This window comes from Sander lucioperca, chromosome 2, assembly GCF_008315115.2.
Source record: "Sander lucioperca isolate FBNREF2018 chromosome 2, SLUC_FBN_1.2, whole genome shotgun sequence".
Taxonomy (NCBI): domain Eukaryota; kingdom Metazoa; phylum Chordata; class Actinopteri; order Perciformes; family Percidae; genus Sander; species Sander lucioperca.
In genome coordinates, this window is record NC_050174.1 from 38,708,201 (window position 1) to 38,730,305 (window position 22,105).

The 22,105-nt window shown below is 39.1% G+C and overlaps 1 protein-coding gene across 1 annotated transcript in view; it reads left to right on the plus strand.

Moving 5' to 3' along the window:
• The window catches only part of LOC116054051 (protein FAM102A-like), a 42,546-nt gene extending 26,132 nt beyond the window's left edge, over positions 1-16,414 (plus strand). Inside the window, exons 3-12 of the mRNA XM_031305350.2 lie at positions 519-639; positions 2,606-2,635; positions 4,255-4,371; positions 5,677-5,723; positions 6,712-6,863; positions 8,412-8,516; positions 9,071-9,266; positions 9,685-9,806; positions 12,322-12,391; positions 13,678-16,414. Of these exons, the coding sequence (XP_031161210.1) occupies positions 519-639; positions 2,606-2,635; positions 4,255-4,371; positions 5,677-5,723; positions 6,712-6,863; positions 8,412-8,516; positions 9,071-9,266; positions 9,685-9,806; positions 12,322-12,391; positions 13,678-13,723 (1,006 nt within the window). The 3' untranslated portion in view covers positions 13,724-16,414. The remainder of the gene's footprint in view (positions 1-518; positions 640-2,605; positions 2,636-4,254; positions 4,372-5,676; positions 5,724-6,711; positions 6,864-8,411; positions 8,517-9,070; positions 9,267-9,684; positions 9,807-12,321; positions 12,392-13,677) is intronic.
• The last annotated feature ends 5,691 nt before the right edge of the window (positions 16,415-22,105 follow it).

Genomic DNA, 22,105 nt, shown 5'->3' on the forward strand with positions numbered 1-22,105 from the left:
AGAAACCGCTAAGTTTCAAAAAAACTGTAATCAGTGTCAGAAGCCATGGGAATCCGCTCTGTAATTCAGTTAGTTTTGGAAAAACTTGCTCACAACATGTTTTCTCAGTGTTGCTCTGTTAAATCTGATCCTCAGTGGACACACTGGTCATGAAGCTGTGAGAACGGGATGACATAACTGGGAAAAAAAAATCTGTTGTTCTGAAGTCAGAGAACACAACGAATCAAAATTATGAGTTTGACTTTGACCTAAATGTCAGGAAAATAGCCGTGGTCTACGCATAAATACACACTTTAGGTTGCTGCCATTTTACATAGGCTGTTTCAGTGTCTTTGTTGTATTGCCTCAGCAAATAGAAGAATGAATCAAACTATCATTAAGCAAAGTCTGCAACTCAAGAAGCGAGGAGTAAGCAGGAATAGAAAGGCATTTCAAAATGAATAATTCATTGGATGCACAAGAATACAGAATACCAAAGAGATTTATGTGGTCCTACTGTTCCTTTTTTCTCCTTACAGACAGGAGGTTCGAGAGAACTGTGTTCGCTGGAGGAAGAGGTTCACCTTTGTGTCTAAAATGAGCGCCAATCCCCACACCGGCGTCCTGGATCCTTCCGTCTGCAGGGTCTCAGTTAGGAAGGTAAGACTCTCGGAAGTGCCCTCAAGTTAAACAAGATCAATACAGTGTCTTTAAATGTTTGGGATTTGAACTGAAATAATTGAAATCTACAGTCCTGTTGAGTCAGAACATACAGTAATGTGGCTGTAGACCTGTTTTTACTTGAGTGCTGTCATTAGTTGCTGTTGTGAAGGATGTGATAGTTATACATAAAATTATTTACACATCCATCGTCAATAGTAAAAAAAAAAAAAAAATAGTTTTGGCCCCAAAAGAGGAAGAATTAAAAGATTCAATCTTCCATTTAGTCAATGTCCCCACAGTGTTGCATGACAGGGGAGAATACTGTTGGAACTTGGATTTTGGAATTTGTTGTGCAGAAAAGCAACAAAGTAAGTGACCCTCGATCACTATTGAAGCACAACGGTGCAATGTGCCCCTGAATATTGAGTTAGTCTGTTTGTCTTTGGGCCCTCTGCACTCTGCTCAGTGGTTAGATTGAAGAGGTTTAACTGTGATTTGTCAGTCCATAGTATGTTCAGCTGATATTCTGACAGTGCTAACCCTAGACTAACCTTCTATTTATCTTGTTTGAAGAAGAGCTTTGCTAAAGCAACATGTTGCCTGTTGATTCCAGCTTGTTATATGCTGAATTATTGTGCACTTTAAGCTGAAACAGGAACCAAACTTGTAAACGTTAGTGTACAATTTTAATGGCTACCTGCCATCCAGTAATGTTTCATTGCAATAGTATAATATGATGATGAATCAGCCGAGGTGATTTACAGGTCAAAAGATGTTAAAATGTCTAGGTTATAAACATCGTCATGTATCCTATTGATGAAGAGAAAACCTGCTGCTATGCTCGGAGCGGTAACCTGTCCGGTTAAGGATCGTCAACCGTGTGGATCACCTGGAGCAGGCTTTTATATACGGGTTCATACATTTTGAAAAAACTTGGAAAAGTTATGGAATTTAAAAAATGCAAATTCCAGGCCTGGCAAGGTTTTGGAAACATAAAAAGACCCAGAAAGTTTTGGAAAAGTCATGGAATTTTTTTTTTAACACAGCATAATAATATGTGATTAATAAATGTATTTCACGTCGTTCTAACCTTAACATTCTATTTGGGGCGCAATATTACAAATCCCACTATGAACCACATAAATTGTCATTCATTTTATTGTTAAACCTCTGAGGGTAAACTTTAACACAGATTTTTATTCTTATTGTATAATGTTGACTGACATTTTCAGTAATACATAGTCATGGAAATTTGCCAAAAAGTCATGGAGAAGTATTGGTTAAAATGCGTATGAACCCTGTGTATATGCTTTTTGCGTTTGTCTTCTACATCTTCACAACTACACCACACTACTTTGTCAAGCTGTCTATGTCTTTGCTAAATTTGGCCGAAAATTGCAACATCTCTGGACGTCTAGATTAAATATAACCATTGTTTAAGTGGTTATATTTAACCTTGTAGTTAAGACCTGCTTCACGTTGAAACATAGCACTTATATACAGCTTATTGTAGGCATCTAAAAAAAAGAAATTGCCAAGTTTAAACCTGTATGTGTAGATGTCTTTTGACCTGCAAATCAATACTTATTAGGAAAGGGTTTTGTAGGAACACATATTCCTCCAAGTAAGGTATTAAAATTAGTATTATTTTGGTATTCAAACTCTTGGATCAATACCCAGCCCTACAGAATTGCATCTACTAACAAACTTGATTTGACTAAAATAATTGTACATTAGGAGGGTTGGAGACATTCTCACGAAAAATGTCTCCAGGATATTTCAGTGCAGACTTGATGCTGAAATTTCCTATGTGAAAGCCGCCTCAGTGCCATGCTCTGAGGAACCATGAGTGTAGTCTCAGCCTGTAATTTCAACTATCTTGTTGGGAGCCCTGTAATTGGAGACCACTGTAATATAAAGTTGGATCACCGGGTTCATTACTGTCTTCCTGTTTTCCCTGCAGGAACTCAAAGGAGGAAAAACATATACGAAGGTAAGAGCTTTAGTCTCCCTCTGGGTTGCCTCACCTCTCACGCTCATAAACACATAGAAACAGTTACAGATGAGCTCTCTGTACGTCTTAATGCCATGTCGTGTAAATATTAGCATTTCTCCCAATACTTGACGAGCATACCACTAGCAGCAGGGCGTGACAATAAATCAAAAACCTGTATTCCTTACATTCACACTTGCCGGGAATCTGCAAAACATCCTGCCAACACCTCTCTTACCGTAACTGCAAGAGCTCCTGACAAATGAGTCATGTCTCGTCAATTAATTGCAAGGTCAAACCCCTCATGAAGATACACTTTTGTCGATGCGTGGACGTTGTTGCCCGAGAGGAACCATTTCCTCTGTTTTCGCCCACCCTCCATTTAGGTTTCCTTTTGGCTAAATATATCCAGCTTCCCTCCTTAGAAGTTTGCTTCCTTTAAATACACACCTATGAAAACAGAAGCTCCTGAATAAAAAGGGAAACCTGCAGAATGAAGAATGGGAACCTTTAGCTTGAGAGAAGTTAATTAATAATAACATCACACATGCAGTTCAAAGGCAGTTTCCATACGGCAAAAAGCTGTGAGGTTTGTTTTAGAGGTAAAGGTCATGTAGGCAGAGTCCTAATCAGTGTAATTTGGGGCTGTGTATAAATCAGAAACTCTAATGTCGGGTTCAGACTACAGGATATCAGCCTGATTATAACCCGACCCGGCAGACACAGGGTGGATCGGATCGGGAACGACGATGGCCGGCACAGTCGATCGTTTTGTTGCTGTGTCGTAGTGGACGACCACTGGGACGCAACAACAACAGAATAGCCAACAAAAAGACGAACGTATAGATTTTCCTTCCATGCCTTTTCATCTAGTAAGCAATACAGTCTATATAAAGTTATTTTTGTCTATTTATTTTAGCTTTTTGTGCTTTATGTTTCCCTGCTCTCTCTCCTTCCGTCACTATTTTCTCTTACATGTTTTAACGAGGTAGTGAAGCTTTTGGTTGTATTTTGGGAGGATGAATAAACAAAGAGAGATATCACTCGTGGACCAAAGAATCTAGATGTGAACCCACAAACAATCTGATCTTGCAATGGGAATCCCCCTGCATTACTACCCTCCCATAGCGCTCACTGATGGGGTGTGAAAAGGACAATTTCATCCGTTTGGTGTGCCCTAGATTCCAAGGAGTCATTCCCAAATGGGAGATCGACATTAGTCCTGCTCTGGCCTACCTTTCATGTTTTACTTAATTGAGGTCACAGAGACTCATTTAATTAGTTAAATATCAACACCACCAACTGCTCACTCAGAGCATCCGTGGAGGATATTATCAGCAAACCGTTTAAAATGTAATTATCTTTTTGCCTTCATCAAAGCCACTTTAAAAATACAGTCTTCACTCTTCGTCTGGTTTGATGTCTGTTAAGATTGACGTGAGGTTTTTCAACCCTGTCATACATTAAAACTTCAAAAGCTCGGGACTTGTGACGATGTGAAATTGCCAGGTGTGCAAAACGATGGGTGTCGCAGAAATCTGTTGCGCCAAACGTTGCCAGTGAACCCCTCCATTAGTGAATCTCGATTAAACTATTCTTTTCTTCTTCCTCATCCTCAGCTGGGCTTCACAGACCTCAACATGGCGGAGTTTGCGGGTTCTGGCTCCACTGTGCGCTGCTGTCTGCTGGAGGGATACGACACCAAGAACACACGGCAGGACAACTCAATACTGAAGGCAAGGAGATGGCTGTTTCATTTTACAAGTCTGTGCCCTCACGGTGTCAACAAGAATTTAATTGCATCATAAATTCTATGCCTGAAGCAAGCTTTATTATTAACCCTGAGACTTTGACCTTTGACATTTTACCTTTTATTGATTGCTTCCACTCCACAAATGTAGTCCGATGCGGTCAGAGTGATAAGGTAGAGGATCAATAGTCCCTTTGTCACGTAACCTTTTGCTTAAGTGCTTCGGTTTTTCTGATCGAAAAGCAAATATGTTTTAGTACTTTAGTTCCATCTAGAGCTGAAACGAGAAATCAATTAATCAATTTTTCACAGTTACAGATAATTGATCATCAATTCTTTTGTAAACATTCCCTAGTTTCAGTTTCTCAATTGTGAGGATTTGCCGATCTTAAGTGATCGTAAACTGAATATTTGTTTAGGTTTTGCACTGTTGGTTTGACAAAAAAAAAAAAAAGAAGAGAAGAGGTCACCTTAGCCCCCAAATCACCATTTATTCATCAGTGCTGAACACTGAAGCAGTTTAATGTCTCTGTGGGTTCTGGTTTGTTCACTCTGCAGCGCCACCCAGAGTTCATCCACTCACACAGCTATGTAAAGAGAAAGCCAAGAAGGTCACGAGTAGTTTTGTCATCTCATTCCTCTGGAAGACGTCATGTTGTGTGCGTAACTCGCACGACAGTGAGCTTACTGGAAATCCACTCCAAGCTTTTCCAGTTCGCTTTTATTAAAGCTTAAGCAGCCAACAGACTGTTTAGTCAAAACATGTTCAGCATTGCTTCCCACAACAATATAGGTCAGTTATTAAAGTTATACTGGAGTTTATAGTGATGAACACATTAATTCATCAATAATTATAATCCAGTAATAAAGTATATATGATTCTGAAATGACCCATTCTGCATAATAAGTACTTCTTTCTGATTGACATTTTGATGCTAATGCTTTTGTACTTTTACTTAAATAGGATTTTGAATGCAGGGCTTTTACTTGTAACAACAGTATTTTAACACTGTAATATTGCTACTTTCACTTAAGTAAAAGATCTGAGTACTTCTTCCACCACTGCCCCCCCCCCCTTACAAAGAAAAAAGGCAGCGATTTCACAACTATGGAAAACTATTTCGGCATTTTTTTAATGTTAGATCAGAGATAAGAAGAGAGCATCTCTTCACATGTTAACAAAACAGACACTTTTGCTGTTGCTGACATTTACCTTTTATCATGTTTTGTAAATGAAAAAGCAATGTATGTTAAAATTGTGTGGTGAAATTGCTTCTTACATCTTTTAAAGGTGATCATTGGAATGACCCTGCTGTCTGGAGATCCATGTTTTAAAACGTGAGTATTTCAAATTGTGAGATTTCAGGACGGTCTGTCTTTGTGTCACAGTGACTTCTAAATATATAGGTTGAAACGATTAACCACACATTATTCATCACAGACCCTCCATCACATCAGCCTATTAGTCTCAATATGAGTTTGGAACTAATTTTAAAACCTTTTGACCTGACGAAGATCTGACTAGGACTGAATTGTTGTCTCTTGAAATGCCGTTAAATACAATCATTTCTAAAATCATAGATGTTTTTATACACTTATGTGTTTTTTTTTCGGTGTCACATTGTAAAAATTTTAAGTTTTGTGTGTTCTTCTCTTTTGTTGTTGGTAGAGATGGTCCGATACCATTTTTTGCTTCCCGATACCGATTCTGATACATGAACTTGCGTATCGTCCGATACCGAGTACCGATCCGATACCAGTGTGTCATATATTTTATTATGTTTTAACAACTGTATACTACTATCCCTGTATGGATGTGATATGATTTCTATCTTAAACTCTTTGTGAAACATGAACAATGAATACCACAGAACTTTCTTTTTTTATCCAGTTTGACAGTCAGTTATAACGGAAAAAGAACATCAATAAACTACTTTAAGGTAGATTTTCTTTAGGGCTTTATTACATGGTATCGGATCGGTGCATAAACTCCAGTACTTCCCGATACCAGCGTTTCAGGCAGTATCAGAGTTGTTGGTATTTTGCCATTTTGCCTCATTCTTTTTGTCAAAACAAGTCAACATATGTGTTGGAGGAGTGTTCACAGGTATTAATTGGTGTCTTAGTAATTTATGTACATTTTTAACCTTTTGACCAGATTGTTAAACACCTATAACATTTTTGCTCCTCTGTCCTTTGTTAGCGCAATGACTCAGTTTCCCCAGACAATAAAATGAATCTTATCTGTGCGTTGCCAAGCTAAGCAGCTCTGTGCTCATTTAATCTTTTCCAGACTGATAAGTTGTGCTTTCTTTTTTTCCTGCAGGCCTCCCAGCACAGCAAAGTCCATCTCCATCCCAGGACAAGAACACACCCTGCAGCTGGACTGTAAAGGGGAGGGAACAGCCGAGCCCGGGCCGGCTGGAGGGGTTTCTCTGGGACGAGCCAGCAAGCCGCGACCCTCCATCATCAGCTCAGGTACAACTCGCGTCTGGGCAGAAAAATGTAGACTTGAAAAGGATTTTTTTAGTCAGGGTTGTACTCTGAGAGGAGGTTACATTTCGGATCCGGTTCTGAGCTGGCAAACTTTCCTTTAGCTTAAGTTAAGTTTCCTTAAGCCAGTGGTTCCCAAACTGCAGTGTTGGCCCCCCCTGGGGGCACGCAGAGCCAATTCAAGGGGTCATACATAACCATAAATGTGGAGGGCATGTAAAGTTGAAATAATCTTTCGTGAAGGAACAATAAGCAAACAAGTGTGCTTTGATGCTTGCAATGCTGTCAAGGTTTGCAAGATTTGGTTTGCTTATTTAGATAGAACAACGTGTACCAGATGGACAGACTTTTGTGTTCAAATTGCAAGTTTAACTTGAAATTTTCATTTGCACGTTACATTTTTATTGTTTGATAGAGATTATTTAATTTATGCACAGGGGGCATGAGTTGTTTTGGTATGACAGACAAAGTTTGCCTTAAGATCACTGTATAAGTAATCAAATCCTTTTTTCTTTTTCTTAAAAAAAAGAGTAATGTATACAATCAAAAGAGTAGGTATGTAAATGTGTAATATATTGTATCTGGAAACAAAAGTTGTACAAAGTATTTGGATGTTGTTATTCTCATATGTTCAGGGATTTGAAAGAATGATCAGATTTGCTACCAGGTTTAGAATAAATAAAATGGTATTGAATCCCACCCCGATTTCCAGGTACAGTAAAGTTTCAGGTTGTAAAGGGAATTAAGAAGAAGTTTAGACCGAGAACAGATCATTTTTTTTATTCATCCCAATCGTCCAAAGACAAATCCAGAGCACTTCAAATGCCAGAACCACTAAACTCTTCAACTCTTAACCTTAGAAGTAATATAAAAAATAATTCTCAGTAAAATGATGTCAAAAAGACATGAGATTATGAATAGTATGAAACATAAGATAAAGTGTTCTTGAGACTGGACTCCAGTCTTTCAGATCTTGGCTCAACCCCGAGCCAGATGGGTTTCATTCTGAGCCAAAAAACTTCCCGGAAGAAGTTCTAAAAAGATATTTTTGAGAAGATGTTCCCCTGCATGGAAAACTAGTAGACAATGTTAGTATTTTGTTCAGTTTAAATTAAAATTAAAAAAAAATGAAACCTGTTTTTGTTCCAACTTGGAAAACAACTTGAAAGGCTGAGGTTGTTCACAACAGCGGAGCATTCTAGTACAATAATATGTCTAAAGCACCTTCACCACGCGAGAAAAAAAAGTGCACATTTTCAACAGTATTCATCAACGTTTCGTCACATGCAAAGGTTAGTTTACAAAAGCAGTTATGGAAAACCTAAAAAACTGTTTGACTTTACAGAAACAAACTGTAATTGTAAATTACAACTCCTGTGAGTCAGAAATGGCTGCCATCTCTGAGTTCTGCATCTCTACTGTGAAAGTAAACAAAGACTTCTTGATGTCTGATCCTGCAGAAAAAATATTTTGATTCAAAATAAATACAAATGAGGTGGTAACAGTGTTGTTTTCCTCCTTTGGTGCATTCAGGTCTCCTTGATGAATCCGAAGTGAACCACTCCAGTCCTGCAGAAGTCTTCCAGTCTGGTCACTCTCGTAACTCCAGCTATGCCAGCCAGCACAGCAAAATCTCTGGTACGTGATACAAACATTTTAAGACACAAAATCTCAGGTACAAGATTCACCTGCAGTTTCCACATGCAGCCTTCATTATGACGTATTTTTATATTCCAGAAAAATGCCTTTCCGAAATAAGCAATTAAACATTTTTTTATATGGGTCCTGTAATTTATACTTTAATTTAATACTTTTGTAGGAGATTACCTACCCAATAGTCTATATCCACCAAGTGCCGCAGGAAATTCTGCCAGATGCATGTCTTTTCGCCGATGTCCGTCACCTTCCACTTTCTTTGTGTTGGAATTTTAAACTCTGGTGGATTTATGAGGACTATGGTTAAGTGCTCCTCAGATCGCTGCAGGGTAAATCCAGACAGCTAGCTAGACTATCTGTCCAAATTTGAGTTCTCTGGCACAAGTAAAGCAACTTTTGAACGTACACACGTTCCACCAAAACAAGTTCCTTTCCAAGGCTATTTTGCAGCGGCTCTGTGCGAGACTACCTACCCAAAGTGGCAAACAGCTGATGTCTTCTAATGTCTCCTATGATACCTTCTTGTGTGGCTGCAGGCTACAGCACTGAGCACTCCTGCTCCTCCAGCCTGTCAGACCTCACACACCGCAGGAACACCTCGACAGGAAGCAGCGCCTCTGGGGGCTTGGGCTTCACTGCTGACACACCTACAGAGGGCGACAAGGACGCCGGACGTCCAGAAAGACCCCCTCGACCCCCGCGGCCCATCTTACCCCCTAACAGGCCCCCCAGGTATAGACACATTACATTACATGTCATTTAGCTGACGCTTTTATCCAAAGCGACTTACAATTAAGCGCGTTCAACCTTGAAGGTGCAAACTCCAGACAACAAGTAGTAAGGGCAAGTACATTAGCTTTAAATATGTAATGCTACAAATAGCCCTATGAAAGTGCAGCATCAAGAATTTTAAATTTTAATTTTTTTCCTTCTTTATCCGAGGTGTAGTCGGAAGAGATGTGTTTTTAGCCTCCAGCGGAAGATGCACAGGTTTTCGGCCATCCTGATGTCAATAGGGAGCTCATTCCACCATTTAGGAGCCAGGACAGAGTACAGTCTTTCGTCATTGCTCTGATCATGGGATTATTGTGGTCCAGTCCTCTTCTAACTGCATTTTTCCTCTTTTCTTTTTCTAATCGCTGTATTTCAGGCGGAAGCAGGACTCAGTGGTGAGTCAGCCCTCTTGGGTAAACGACACTCGCATGGATGCCGACGACATTGTGGAGAAAATTGTCCAAAGCCAAAACTTTGCAGATATCAACAACACTGAAGGTACAGTGGGAGTTTAAAACTGCTTAGAAAGAATAATCTAGGCATTGATTTATTTACAGCTTAAAACAAGAAAAAAAACAAGCAGAAATGCAGCTGAGGCAAAAACACTGAAGGGTTTAGTTACAAGAGAGTGGACCAGGCCTGTTAAAAACACATGCTCAATAAAGATAAGACGGTTGAAAATCTTCAGTTAGATCATTTATCACAATATGCAAGGAAGGAAACGAGCAGATTGCTATAAACATGTGAGTTTTACACCTAAAATCTGTAAAGTTTTCCATCCATCCATATGGTGGAGTGAAACACTGAAAACTCACCCTCTTCATCTTTTCAGTAAATAATAAAGCTGTGTTCAGGTGACCTCGTTAGACATTTTCATTCAATATCAACAACAACAAGGTGAAACTATTTTACAAATGCTGCATTAGAAGTAGGGCTGCACGATATGAGGAAAATCTGCGATCTGCGATAACGTTGTTGAATATCGCGATAACGATTACTTGCGATAAATAAACAGATATTAAAGTGGACTCAGTTCTGCAGCTTTCAGTATTCTGCTAAAATACAACAGATTGCTTGTTGAATGTATAACAAATGAGAGGAAATCATTTCCAACATTCTTTTATTGAACAAATTGAACATAGAATTAAATATAAAAGGCAGCACTAAAAAAAAAAAACATTTTAAAGTGCAGTTTTTACTGATATTTTCTTTCAACTAACACAAAACATCTCTGAGTGTCTTTCGCGATATGTCGCAGCCTTTTGCAATATGTATAATTGCGCCAGTTGATATTGCGATGACGATAAAAAAATTGATATATTGTGCAGCCCTAATTAGAAGCTCTTTCTTCTTTGCTGTGGTTTAAATGTGTGGAACGTTGTTAATACACTGTAATAACATTACCCCGGCCTTTCGTTTAATTTTCTAACAGAAATAGTGTGTGTGTGTGTGCGTGTGCGTGTGCGTGTGCGTGTGCGTGTGCGTGTGCGTGTGCGTGTGGACAGAGATGTTGAAAGGCAAAAGATGGCAAAAGTCAGCTCTGCTGTTTCAAAATCAAGTGTTCAGAGTTGTTTTGCCACACTCAAAAGCGGTTGAAAAGCTCGCCGTCAAAGAGAGAAGGGAGACATATTGTTAAAAAATGATAACCGGCACATTTACAGACAATTGTTTTCAGTTAGTCATCTTCTGGATACTGTTGATGTGTAACTGTGCTAATGTCTTGCTGCTTCCTGTAGCTCTGCATGGCTTACTGAGAAAGCTTATTTGTTGCTCTAGCTGTCTGTGTGGTGTCTTGTTGACTTCTGTCTGTATAGTTTAAGCTGTACTGTCTTGCTGTTTCCTGTTGCTGTGGTCTAAAATCATCTAGCGAAAGGACTACAGTTGAAAGTTAGCCGGCTTGCTAACACTGGCACATTTACAGAAACGTTAATTAATGTGTGTTGTCCTTTATAAAATAAAGAATAAGAATCTTTACATAATTTGAGAAAATAGTTGTATCAAGAATGGTGAAAAAGGGAGCTGAGAGAGAAGTTCAAACTCTGGCTCCTTTCTCAGCTCCACTCAGCTGGCCAATCACAACGTGAATGTTGGATTGCCGTTTTGGGAAAGTTACCAGCTGACAAAGGGCCCTTCAAGGGGGAAAACTTTCTGAACGCAGTGCAATGTAGAGTCTGGCCCTGTTCATTTTCTGTAAGACACAAGAAAATTGTAGGGTAGCAGGCGATGGGACTGACCAACAACTTGCCAAGGAAAGCAGAAAACTTAACTTACGAAATTCCGTGGTGATTGCCCAAAAACTGACAAAGAAAGAAACAGAGAAGATCATCAATTAGAAGTCCCTTAATGGCTCCAAAAGTACAGACAGAAACAAAACATGCTGCTTGGCACGTCACATAAAATATTAGAGTTTACACGATGTTTGCTAATAAATGATTAGACTAGATTTGAAAGCTTTATTGATCCCCAATGGGGAAACTCATTTGCCACCAAATCAACTACAGACAAAAAAACAAATAGACAATACATTCACAGTACACAATAAATATACAGTACAACAAATAAATAAACCCATCATAAAGAGCCATTTCGGGACATGATTAACAGCTGAAAGGTGCTACATCTAAAAGTGTTCATTAAAAAATCAGACCGCTGCTGGAACGAAAACACAAGCTACTCATTACTTAATAGCTCGTGAGCATCGACACGCCCCTCGATGAAGATGTTGGTAGGAGTGGTTTATGGCAAATGTAGTCTTAACTCCACAGGCGATGGTGTGAGATGGAGGCTATCGCTCTTTAACATGTTCTCATTTGTTTACAGTGAATCTCTTTGTGTGAAGGTTTAAAAGTTACTTTGACAGCATAATATTGATGACTGTAACTCCTGCACCATCTTTGGACCGAGCTCTCCTTCTCCAGCTCTGTGTTTTGTCACCTTTTTATTGTCTGTGTGTCGACGCCTTCTGGTTTATGTCAGCGGCTGCTAACTCCGTTTCTGTGTTTCTGGCTTTCAGACAGCAACCTGCGTCTGTTCGTCAACAGAGATGGAACCACTGCGCTCAGCGGCATCATGCTTGGAAACAGGTGAGGAGCTCGGTTCGGACTTTTCTTCACTTTCAAATGTCATCCTCTTCTTGATTCACCCCTCATTGCCACTATCTGGTCTTAACAGGTCTCTCTTGAGAATGAGACCCTGTGTCTCAATGAGATTACCTGTATAAATAAAGAATCTGTCTCTTCCTCTTTTCCTTTTATCCCTTTCAAATAACTTTATCAAATCTGCTGAACTGCCTCAAGGAAACAAGCATCAGCATACTTTACCAAAATCAATATTATGTTTAAGGCATTAGTTTTTGTTTTCTTTTTACAAAACTCACACTATAACTCACCAATCCAAATAGAACTCGGATACATTTTCCAAAAAGAAGTCTTAAAGAAAGCTCCCCTTTCTTATGACTTTGGTCCTGTTTACACGAATACGCTCGCGGGTGAAAACGACAAAATATTTTATCATATGTGCCTTTCGTTTAGACGCCGACAGCATTTTTGGGGCTTAAAAACGTAAAAAAAAGTGAAACCACCCTCCAGAGTGGAAATCTTAAAAATACCCCACTGTCGCGTTCCCGTCTAAAGGATAAAAACGCTGTGTATGTGTGTGTGTATGCCGCATGTGTGTGTGCCGCATGTGTGTGTGTGTGTGTGTGTGCGCGCTTTTGTTGTTCACTTCGCGCTACTAGGGAGAGGAGAGGGAGAGAGGAGGAGGAGAGGGAGCGAAGTAGAAGGAAGATTCTACGCAGGCACGCAGACTTGGTGGATCGCATTTCACACACTTTTGCGTCACCATATGCACGCAGATTTCCCCCCCCCATAACGCTCGTCTAAACGCGGAATAAAAAGTGAGAACGCAACGCCACTTTTGCGTTTTCTCTTCAGATCGTTTCCGTCTAAACATAGCCTTACTGTACATCAGTTTGACGCTACACAATGAACTGTAAATAAATGTACGTGGTAACAGTAAAAGTGAGCATTAAAGACATGTGTAACCCTACACTACATCACACATCAAACACTCCAGGGTGCTCAGGAAGTTCAGTCAGATGTTTGAAGGTGCTCTTTGGGGTCGGGAATTCAATTAAGTGTAGAAAAAAAGGAAAATCCAAGGCACTCTTCTTCAAAATTATTTTAAATGCCTTTATTTCACTGGCTATTTCATAATACAAAATTTAAAAGACATAGGGAGAAGCAACCCACGCGTAGCGGCACAGACAGCCTTCTTCAAGGTGTGCTCACTTATAACTTGTTCACACACACACACACACACACACACACGCACACACTCTCTGACTGTTGTCCCCGTTGGATCTTTGCAGGGTGTCTGCAGGCGGGTACGAGCCCGTGGTGATAGAGAGCCATTAAAGCGAGCAGCAGGAGAGGGGGACATGTTAACCTGTGGATGGTGGATCGTCTCGTCTTCTGTCTTGCTGGTTTTCCCGGAGCATCAGCCGGTCTGACGCTGTGAAGGGAAAAACCTTGTCAGTTTGCACTTTATGTGAAGTTTGTGGTGGCACTTGTCTGCCCTGCCTTCAGCTGTTTGTCTGTGATGTTGAGGGCGACGACTCTGAGTGAAATGCACAAAACGTTTTCTTTGATACTGCCTTGTGGTGTGTTTAACTAGATTTGAAGAAGTCCTGAGATTTCAATTTGATCTGTTAAATGATAAAAGATACAGAAGCCAAAATCGCCCATGTGTCCCCAGTTTATTATTCAAACTGATGCTTAGGGGACAGTGTTAATTAATAGCTATTAGATTTGATAGCTGTTTCTTACTTCATACAATTTCACTGCTGAAAACAAGTAACAGACAGGGACAGGAAGTTACTGCAGGCTGGACCGGAGTAACATTATGTACTGGGGACATATGGATGATAACTTTATTATAAACTTGACTCCTGCAGGATGATGTGTTCATCTAAACCAACAATCTTTTTGTTGAGTCATTTTTCTTAAAGCCCCTTTTTAAGTGCCAGGTTAATAGTAAGTAGTAACTTTAATTTGGCCACAAGTTGTGCAGATGAATACAGATCTTTTACTGTGTATTCAGTGGATGTGTTTCTTTTTCTTTCTTTAACACGTCTGTATGAAATTATTTTGACACATTTTTTGTCACTGCAAACTGCCCGAAATGGTGGGCAAGAATCTCACTGGGAGTTTAGTTAATGTGTAACGTTTAATTTTGATTCAGCAGGGAAAGGTTTCCACCTTTTTTTAAAAGACCTTCCAAACCAAGTCCCAACAGCAAAACAGGATACAATAATTTTGTTTCATGCATTGCATAACAAAAAGTCCTGCATGTCAACTTGAAGTGTGTTAACTTCCACCGACAGGCAGCACACCCAAACACTGAATGTGATCAAGAGTTTAGAAAACCACTGAGGAGCCGTGAAGATGCAGAAACTCTGAATCACTTTACTTTTTTGTCTTTTTGTTTGAAGTTGTAGCTGTTTGCTGTTGAACAGGGAAAAGCAGTAGAACCACCTTGTGCCTGTAACGTTTCTCTTGAATGATCCTAAAACACCACGAAAACTGTGATAGTAGAGTGCTGGTGACGGTGACGAGAGAAACATTGTTTCTTGTTACAGTTTCTTAGTTCTGTTTTGTGTCAGTCTTGTTGTAACTTGCTGGTGTAGCCATTTTGGGAAATCTCACTGTATACTCACTGCATGTTGCTCCATCTCCATGAAGGACGACTTGTAAAAGATTCAGTTCCCCTCTCTCCTTCGCCATTAGAAATGAAAACTAAATGTGAGGTCAGCTGTGGTACAAACTGTTCTGGTTTTATTTTGAAGAAAGAAATAACTCCATGAAGAGGGATCGCTGCAGTCTTTGTTGCCCCCTGGTGGAGTAACAGCTTGCTTTCAGGTTTTTGCATGAGTCCTTGTCCTTTACAAGGATGTTTACTTCAAGTTTGTTGAAAGCTGTCTTCAGATGAACAAACACCAAAGAGGCGGAAAGATGAACGAGTTTCTGTAGCTCAGACAAACACGGAAGAGGAATTGTGAGCAAACCAGCTGGCTGGTTGATGCTTTTTGTGTTTGTTTGTGTTAGTTAAGCAAGTTTTCTGTTTGGAGTTTGATGTCCACAAACGTGTCTATCTCAAGAAGGAACAAGGGGGATTTTTTTTTATCTTGTACAGAGTCTTAAAATCTTATTTTTTCTGTTTGTAAAAAGGGTGAAAAAACTGTCAGTCTGAGAAATAATGCCGCCTTCTTGAAATGCAGGTCACAAATCCCTTGAATTTAGTTAAATGACATGGATGTTATGTGCCAAGATTGGGGTATAACTAATGATAATTGTCCTCATCGATTGAATCTGCCGATAATTTGTTCAATGAATCTCTTAATTGGTTAATCGTTTAAACTATAAAATGTCAGAAAATTGTGAAAAAGGTCAAATATGTTCAAAATATCTGACCTCTTTAAATTGCTTCTTTTGTCCAGTTAACAACCTTAAACCAAAACATATTCAATTTGCAATCATATAAAATAGAAAAAAACAGCAAATCCTCACACATGGCAATCTGCAACAAGCAAATTGAGATTTGTGCCTGAAAAATTACTGTTTATTATTTCAGGCCAATATTTTACCTTATTTACAATTTAAAAAAAATCAGCTTTTAAGACTCTGTTCTTTATCCGTAAAAGTATTTGCATGGACGTTATTTTTTCTTCACACTTCGCTGGTGGAATCCAGCTCATTATATATAAGTTCACTACCAAGTTTGTATTTTGCAGCTGTATGTTTATTAATCACATTTTGGGGATGAGCCACTGACTGTATGGTCTGAATTTGGGTTTACATCACCACAGCCTTTAGTATTCTTTTAAAGCATTTATTTATATATTTTTGTTCCTTATTCTTTTTTTTGTTTGGAGGTTGGTTATAAGCTATGCACACAACCCACCTTCCTAAGTTTTTTCTATTAGTAATTCTAACAAATTATTCTATTGAAACGAAGCTAGTATAACCGAAATTTATAGAGACTCAAGTTGGAACTTTTTCTTTTTGTTGGTATTTCTGCAGAAATTACTAAACAATAAAAAGCTTATCTGAGTTTGTTTCTGTGTTGTGTTTGTAATCATCAGTGTTGTTCTATCTACAATATCTATGTCCTGTTTCACATTAAATACTGTAACTGACAGTATCATACAAGGAAATGTCCTCTAATATTTCTGAGAATTCAGTGGGTTTAACTACACAAAGAGGAGTTGATATTCTTCAATTATACACACTTTTAAAGAGCGATTTTATTTTTTAGACTAGATATCTTAAAATATTGTAATACAATACATTTGCTGTAAACTTTACATATTTGTGATTCTCTTCCTCCAGCAGAAGAGGGCGCTCTTCACACAATTATTATCTGCAGAAATGCTCTGTAGATGACAGCATCCATTTATACATTTTAATTGAGAGCAACTGAAGGCCCTGAATGCAACACTTTGATCTTTAGTTTCTTGTAAACTTAATCCCACACACTTTATACTTAGCCTACCTGCACTGCTTATGTTCAAATCTACTGGCACTGTATATATGTTAGTGTATTCATACCACTGTTTGTACTGCTCAGCCTGTATATAGGTACTTTAATGTTTATTCCACATTATATTTAATCTATTCTGTAAATTATGAACATTGCTCTGCACCTTACTGCTTTTTTGCACTTATGGTTTAATGCTGAACTGCATTTCCTTGCCTTAGTACATCTACACTGTGCAATGACAATAAAGTTAAATTTAAAGCAATATAAAAACAAACACACAGGTGTTTTCACTTAATTACGCTAATTAACTTTGCTGCTTTTTAATCATAAACTGTGGAGACTTTATCCAGCGCCATTTTGGCTTGTTTAACTCATTCATTGATTCATTACAGGCAGTTGGTGGTGCAGAAGTCAGAGAATTAGTGAGTTTTCTCTTCTGTATTTAAGATATATGTGGTTAATAACATGTAGGCTATAGATGTTTTTTGTAACGTTGATAACTGATAACCTTTATATTATTTTTTGCTAATTAAGGCTAGCATTGGTGAAACTTAGCATTAGCTAATGGCGCTGCTAACCTTAATTTACAAATGTTGGGCTGTGTTTTAGCCAACTAAATACTGTCTATAAATGTAAATACATCTCCAATAATAAAATAACATCTTTATCTATCCAGATATATATATATACTGTGTTTGATAGTTAAGAAAAGATTTATTAGCCTAGTTATTCTGTGTGTTTTATTTTCAGACACTAGCTATACTCAGTGGTGGAAAGAGTAGTTACATTTATTTAAGTAGCCAACTCAGAAATATTCTGTCATGGCAGATACATTGAAATACAATGCCCACACAAAGGAGGTAGAGTGGTTCTCTTACCACATGTTGTCGGTTCGATCCTGCGGACTGCTGCGGGGCCCTTGAGCAAGGCAACTTTAGTTACTTTGCAAATTCAGATTAATAATACAGAATATAAATAGATGAACAAGAATAATACTTTATTGATCCCTTGCTGAAATTCAGAAACTACGTAGCAGTATAGCCTATATATAGTATTAGTCTATATCCACAACGTTCCACTTCCCGCTGGGAATTCCGCCAGATCATGCTCTTTTCGGCCGGATATCCATCACCTTCCTCTTTATTTGTGTGGCACTTCTAAACTGGTGGATTTCTGAGGACTATGGTTAACTGCTCCTCAGATCTCTGCAGGGTAAATCCAGACAGCTAGCTAGACTATCTGTCCAATCTGAGTTTTCTGTTGCACGACTAAAACAACTTTTGAACATACTGTACACATTCCACCAAAACAAGTTCCTTCCTGAGGCTATTTTACAGAGGCACTTTGGCTCCGTCCGACGCGTAGCGCTGCCCAATACTGTTATGATTGGCTTAAAGAAATGCCAATAAACCAGAGCACGTTTGTCTCCCATCCCGGAATGCTGTGTGTAGTACTAGCCAGACCGTCCTCCGCAGCGCTGTGGAGGAAAGCGAGACTAATTTAATATATATACCGTAGTACATTAAAATAAATATTGTTTGTGGCCAGGTTGGTTCAGTGGTAGAGCATGCGCACATATTCTGAGAGGTTTATGCCTTGACTCAGAGGTCAAGGGTTTGAATCTGACCTGTGACAAATGTCCTGCATGTCTTCCCCCTCTCTCACCTAGCTGTCCTGTCAAAAAAATAAATAAAATTAAAGGCGGAAAAGCCCAAAAAATATCATTTTGTACATCATAACCAGAATTGGACGCTGTGCAGCAAACTGTGGTGAATGGAGATACTCAAAAGCGCCATCTGGACCCTGTGGGGTGAATCAGTGACAGAGGATGCAGGTAAGACATTTAATGCATCAGGCTGCATCTTCTTTGTTTTTCTATGATGGTTGTAGTGTAGCTCCATGTTATACTTCCTATCCTGATCAATAAGCTCCAGCGTAGCAGTGAGAAAACATTGAATTTAATGCTGAATCCTGCATGAATTGATCTTTTGGTCACTTATAGGGGCAACAACTGATTGCTGCAGATTTATTTAAATTTGGAGAACTCTGCTGGTCTTGGTGAGGAGTCAGTGGGACCACTGTGGGAATCAAACTCCAAACCGTGACAGTGTTAGTCCCTCTGTACCTTCGAGCCTCTCCAGTACATTGTAGTTTATGTAAAGTAGGATACCTCTCACATCAATAATAATGATCCAATAATATAATAGTAAAACTGACAGTAGACACTGCATTCTGTGGTATGTTTTGCTTTTGATGCTTTACCTAAATTATGTTGCTAATACCTGATTTTGAATGCAGAACATTTACTCGTAATGGAGTATGTTGATATTGTGGCATTGCTACTTTTACTTTGAATAGTACCTTTTTCACCACTGTACAAAATCTACATTTTCACACCATGTTTGACACAGTGTTGTTGACAGCCTGGTATAACAGTCAGCAGAAAAAGAGCTCAAAGTTTTGATTCAGTCCAAACAAGAAGACATTCTATGTTTCACACTGTTTGCCATTTTGCTGATGCAAAGCAGGCTTGTGGTTGACACCTTAAAATGATATAAAATATATCAGCCGCTAATCTTGCTAGCTCTGGTCTTTGTAGCATTACAATGTAGAAGCTTTCCCGTATCTCATGAGTCAAGAATCCTAACGAGTTAACACCAGTAGGCCGGTTACTGGATAACACCTGTAGGCAACTGTAACTGACAGTTACAGTGAAATAAGATGTGTGAGCACCACAGTGTGCAGTAGAAAGTTTCCTCAAATGAAGATGCAAACTGAGGAAATTTAGTTGTTTGTGGAAACTAAAGAACTGTAAGACTTCACTGTCAAAGATGCAATATTTTCATGTTTTGAAGCCCTCTGTTAACATATACAGCAAATAAACTGTACAGAGAAACATTTAAAATGCATTAAAAGGACAGGAGGGAATGGAGTAAGGGAAGTGTGAGCATGTGGAGGAGGCATTAAAAGCAGTTCCTCTGCAACAGGAGTTCCTCTGTTGTGTAAGGCTCTGCACTAGTAGACTGACTACTGAAACATTCAATAGGAGAGCCACTTTACCGTGAAACACTAATCACCAAATCTGCAAATATTTTCAGGGGTAGATCTATGGAGGAGAAATAATACTAAATAATTGTTTAATCATTTGTGCACTTTATGTTAGCTAGCCTGCGACCTAACAATAGCAAACTATAATAACGAGGGAGTGTTGCCAGATTGGTGACAGTTTACCTGTCCAATAGCACTTTCGCCGTTGTGATCTTTAAGAGGACTGCTGAAACTTGCAAAGCTGCAGTGATAATAGGTCCTGTGTTTGTAGCCTACACTGCCATGTTGTGTATGTGTATAGTGTAGCTGTTTTGAATATTTTAGGAAGTATGTGTATTAATTTGCTGCCATGCAAGCAACCGATTAAAGCTTGGCGAGCTGCGCAATAAGCTGCTCCGCCCTATTTTATCAGACATTACGTTCATAATCTAGGTTTGTACCAAACCTTAACAGAGCATATTTCCTCAGGGTTCAGGCCGACTGTGGCCTTACCTCATGACACCTCATGTTGCCTGTATTTTAGCCAAAAAGTTGCACTTAGTAGCACGTACTACTACGTTCATACGTACCTGTATGAGAAGTAATAACTTTTAATGCCAGCAGGAGGTGGCAACATGGACAGTAATCTATTTGTCATTCAAAAAGGGAAACCAGATATACATAACGTTGGTATGACGCATATAACAAAACAGCATTTGTCCAAATCAGCCAGCGGCAGCACCTACAATCCCTCTTCCTCACTCTTCGCCGGAGGACAGCGGACGCCGGGCTGTCATCCGTTCTCTCTGCAAATAATTCTCCCTGTGGTGGGGAAGCGGAGGGACCGAGCAACCCGCTGCCATGGCCCGCTGGGCCACTGGATAGTTAGCAAGCTTGCTAATTCCACCCAACATGCCTTCATGCTACACTGGTTACAGAAAATGAGCCAAACAAAGTTGTCACACATGTGGCGATAGCGACGTGCTTTACTATGCTGTGACAAGAGCATGTCAATAAAACATTAAGTTGTTGAATTTTATTAATTTAGTGGCCGGCCTATAGTATTTCAACCTCTAATAAATTATGCACTGAACCACAAGGATCAAAACTAAACAGATTGTCTATAATTTGCAACAGATTATTAGCGACAAACGCTGATGAAATCTTGCTGAGCTAAGCAGGTTTTCGGTGCGCTTACTTAGCTGAATCTCTGTGGGAGGGCATCACTTTCTATTCTGATGTATAAAGTCGGGAAGTTGAAATTCAGTGGTTTCCTTTGTTGGTAGACAGATGGGTTTCTCTTAAAGAGGCTGGTAGTACCCTAAACATGCCAGTAATAGACTGCAGAGTTGGTTCATTTGGTGAGGGATGCACTGCCTGTCATGAGGAAGCAGTTGAGGGTGATTTGTTTTTTTTCTCTGCTGGGTCATTTAGTTTTGCTTCTGCAGCAACACAGTCTCGACAGAAATCTGAGAAAGTTTTGTCTTATCTTGAAAATTAGGGGGAAACGAAGCCAAGTCTGTGTGTTTCTCTTTTACAAGGTCAAAGGGAAATAGGTTGGTTTTACAGAGATAATATATTTTAGACTAGTCTGTAGTGTATGGACAGTACTAATTTTGCACCCAGATTACTTTAACGCAAAAATAAACAACAAAGACATTAAAGAAAGTTGGCCACCCTACCTTCAGTCTAACTTGCAGCCATGTTTATGTGGTAGCAATCAGTGACACCTGTTGACCTTTTAAAACACCAAATTACAAAAAAGGACAAACATGGCTCATAATTTGTGGTCTTCTAACAATTTGGAGCAAGAAATGAGGAAAAAAACTTGAATGGCTGCTAAAGTTTGACGTGTTTAAGTTTACTAACTGTCTCAAAAGCCTGGAAAAGGCTAGATGGATTAATTAATTTGTATTTATTATGATTTTCCCAGTACTACATTGTAAATGTTTCTGTCAGTGATTTATGAACTTAATGATGGTCTGAAGATTGGTTCGTGAAAGATGCTTGATGTGTTACTTTTGGACTTTCACTGTTGTTTGATATGTTATATATATGTGGTATATGCTGCATGCTGGTCCTGGTTTGTATGGATGTATCGTGTCCCATAAGCCCATGCGAGCTGTGCACAGGCATATGCATGAAACATTAATATGAATTTCATTCATTCTATCTGAAATCTGACTATATGTTCTAAGCCAGTCAACATCTATCTTTGTGAAATCGCCCCA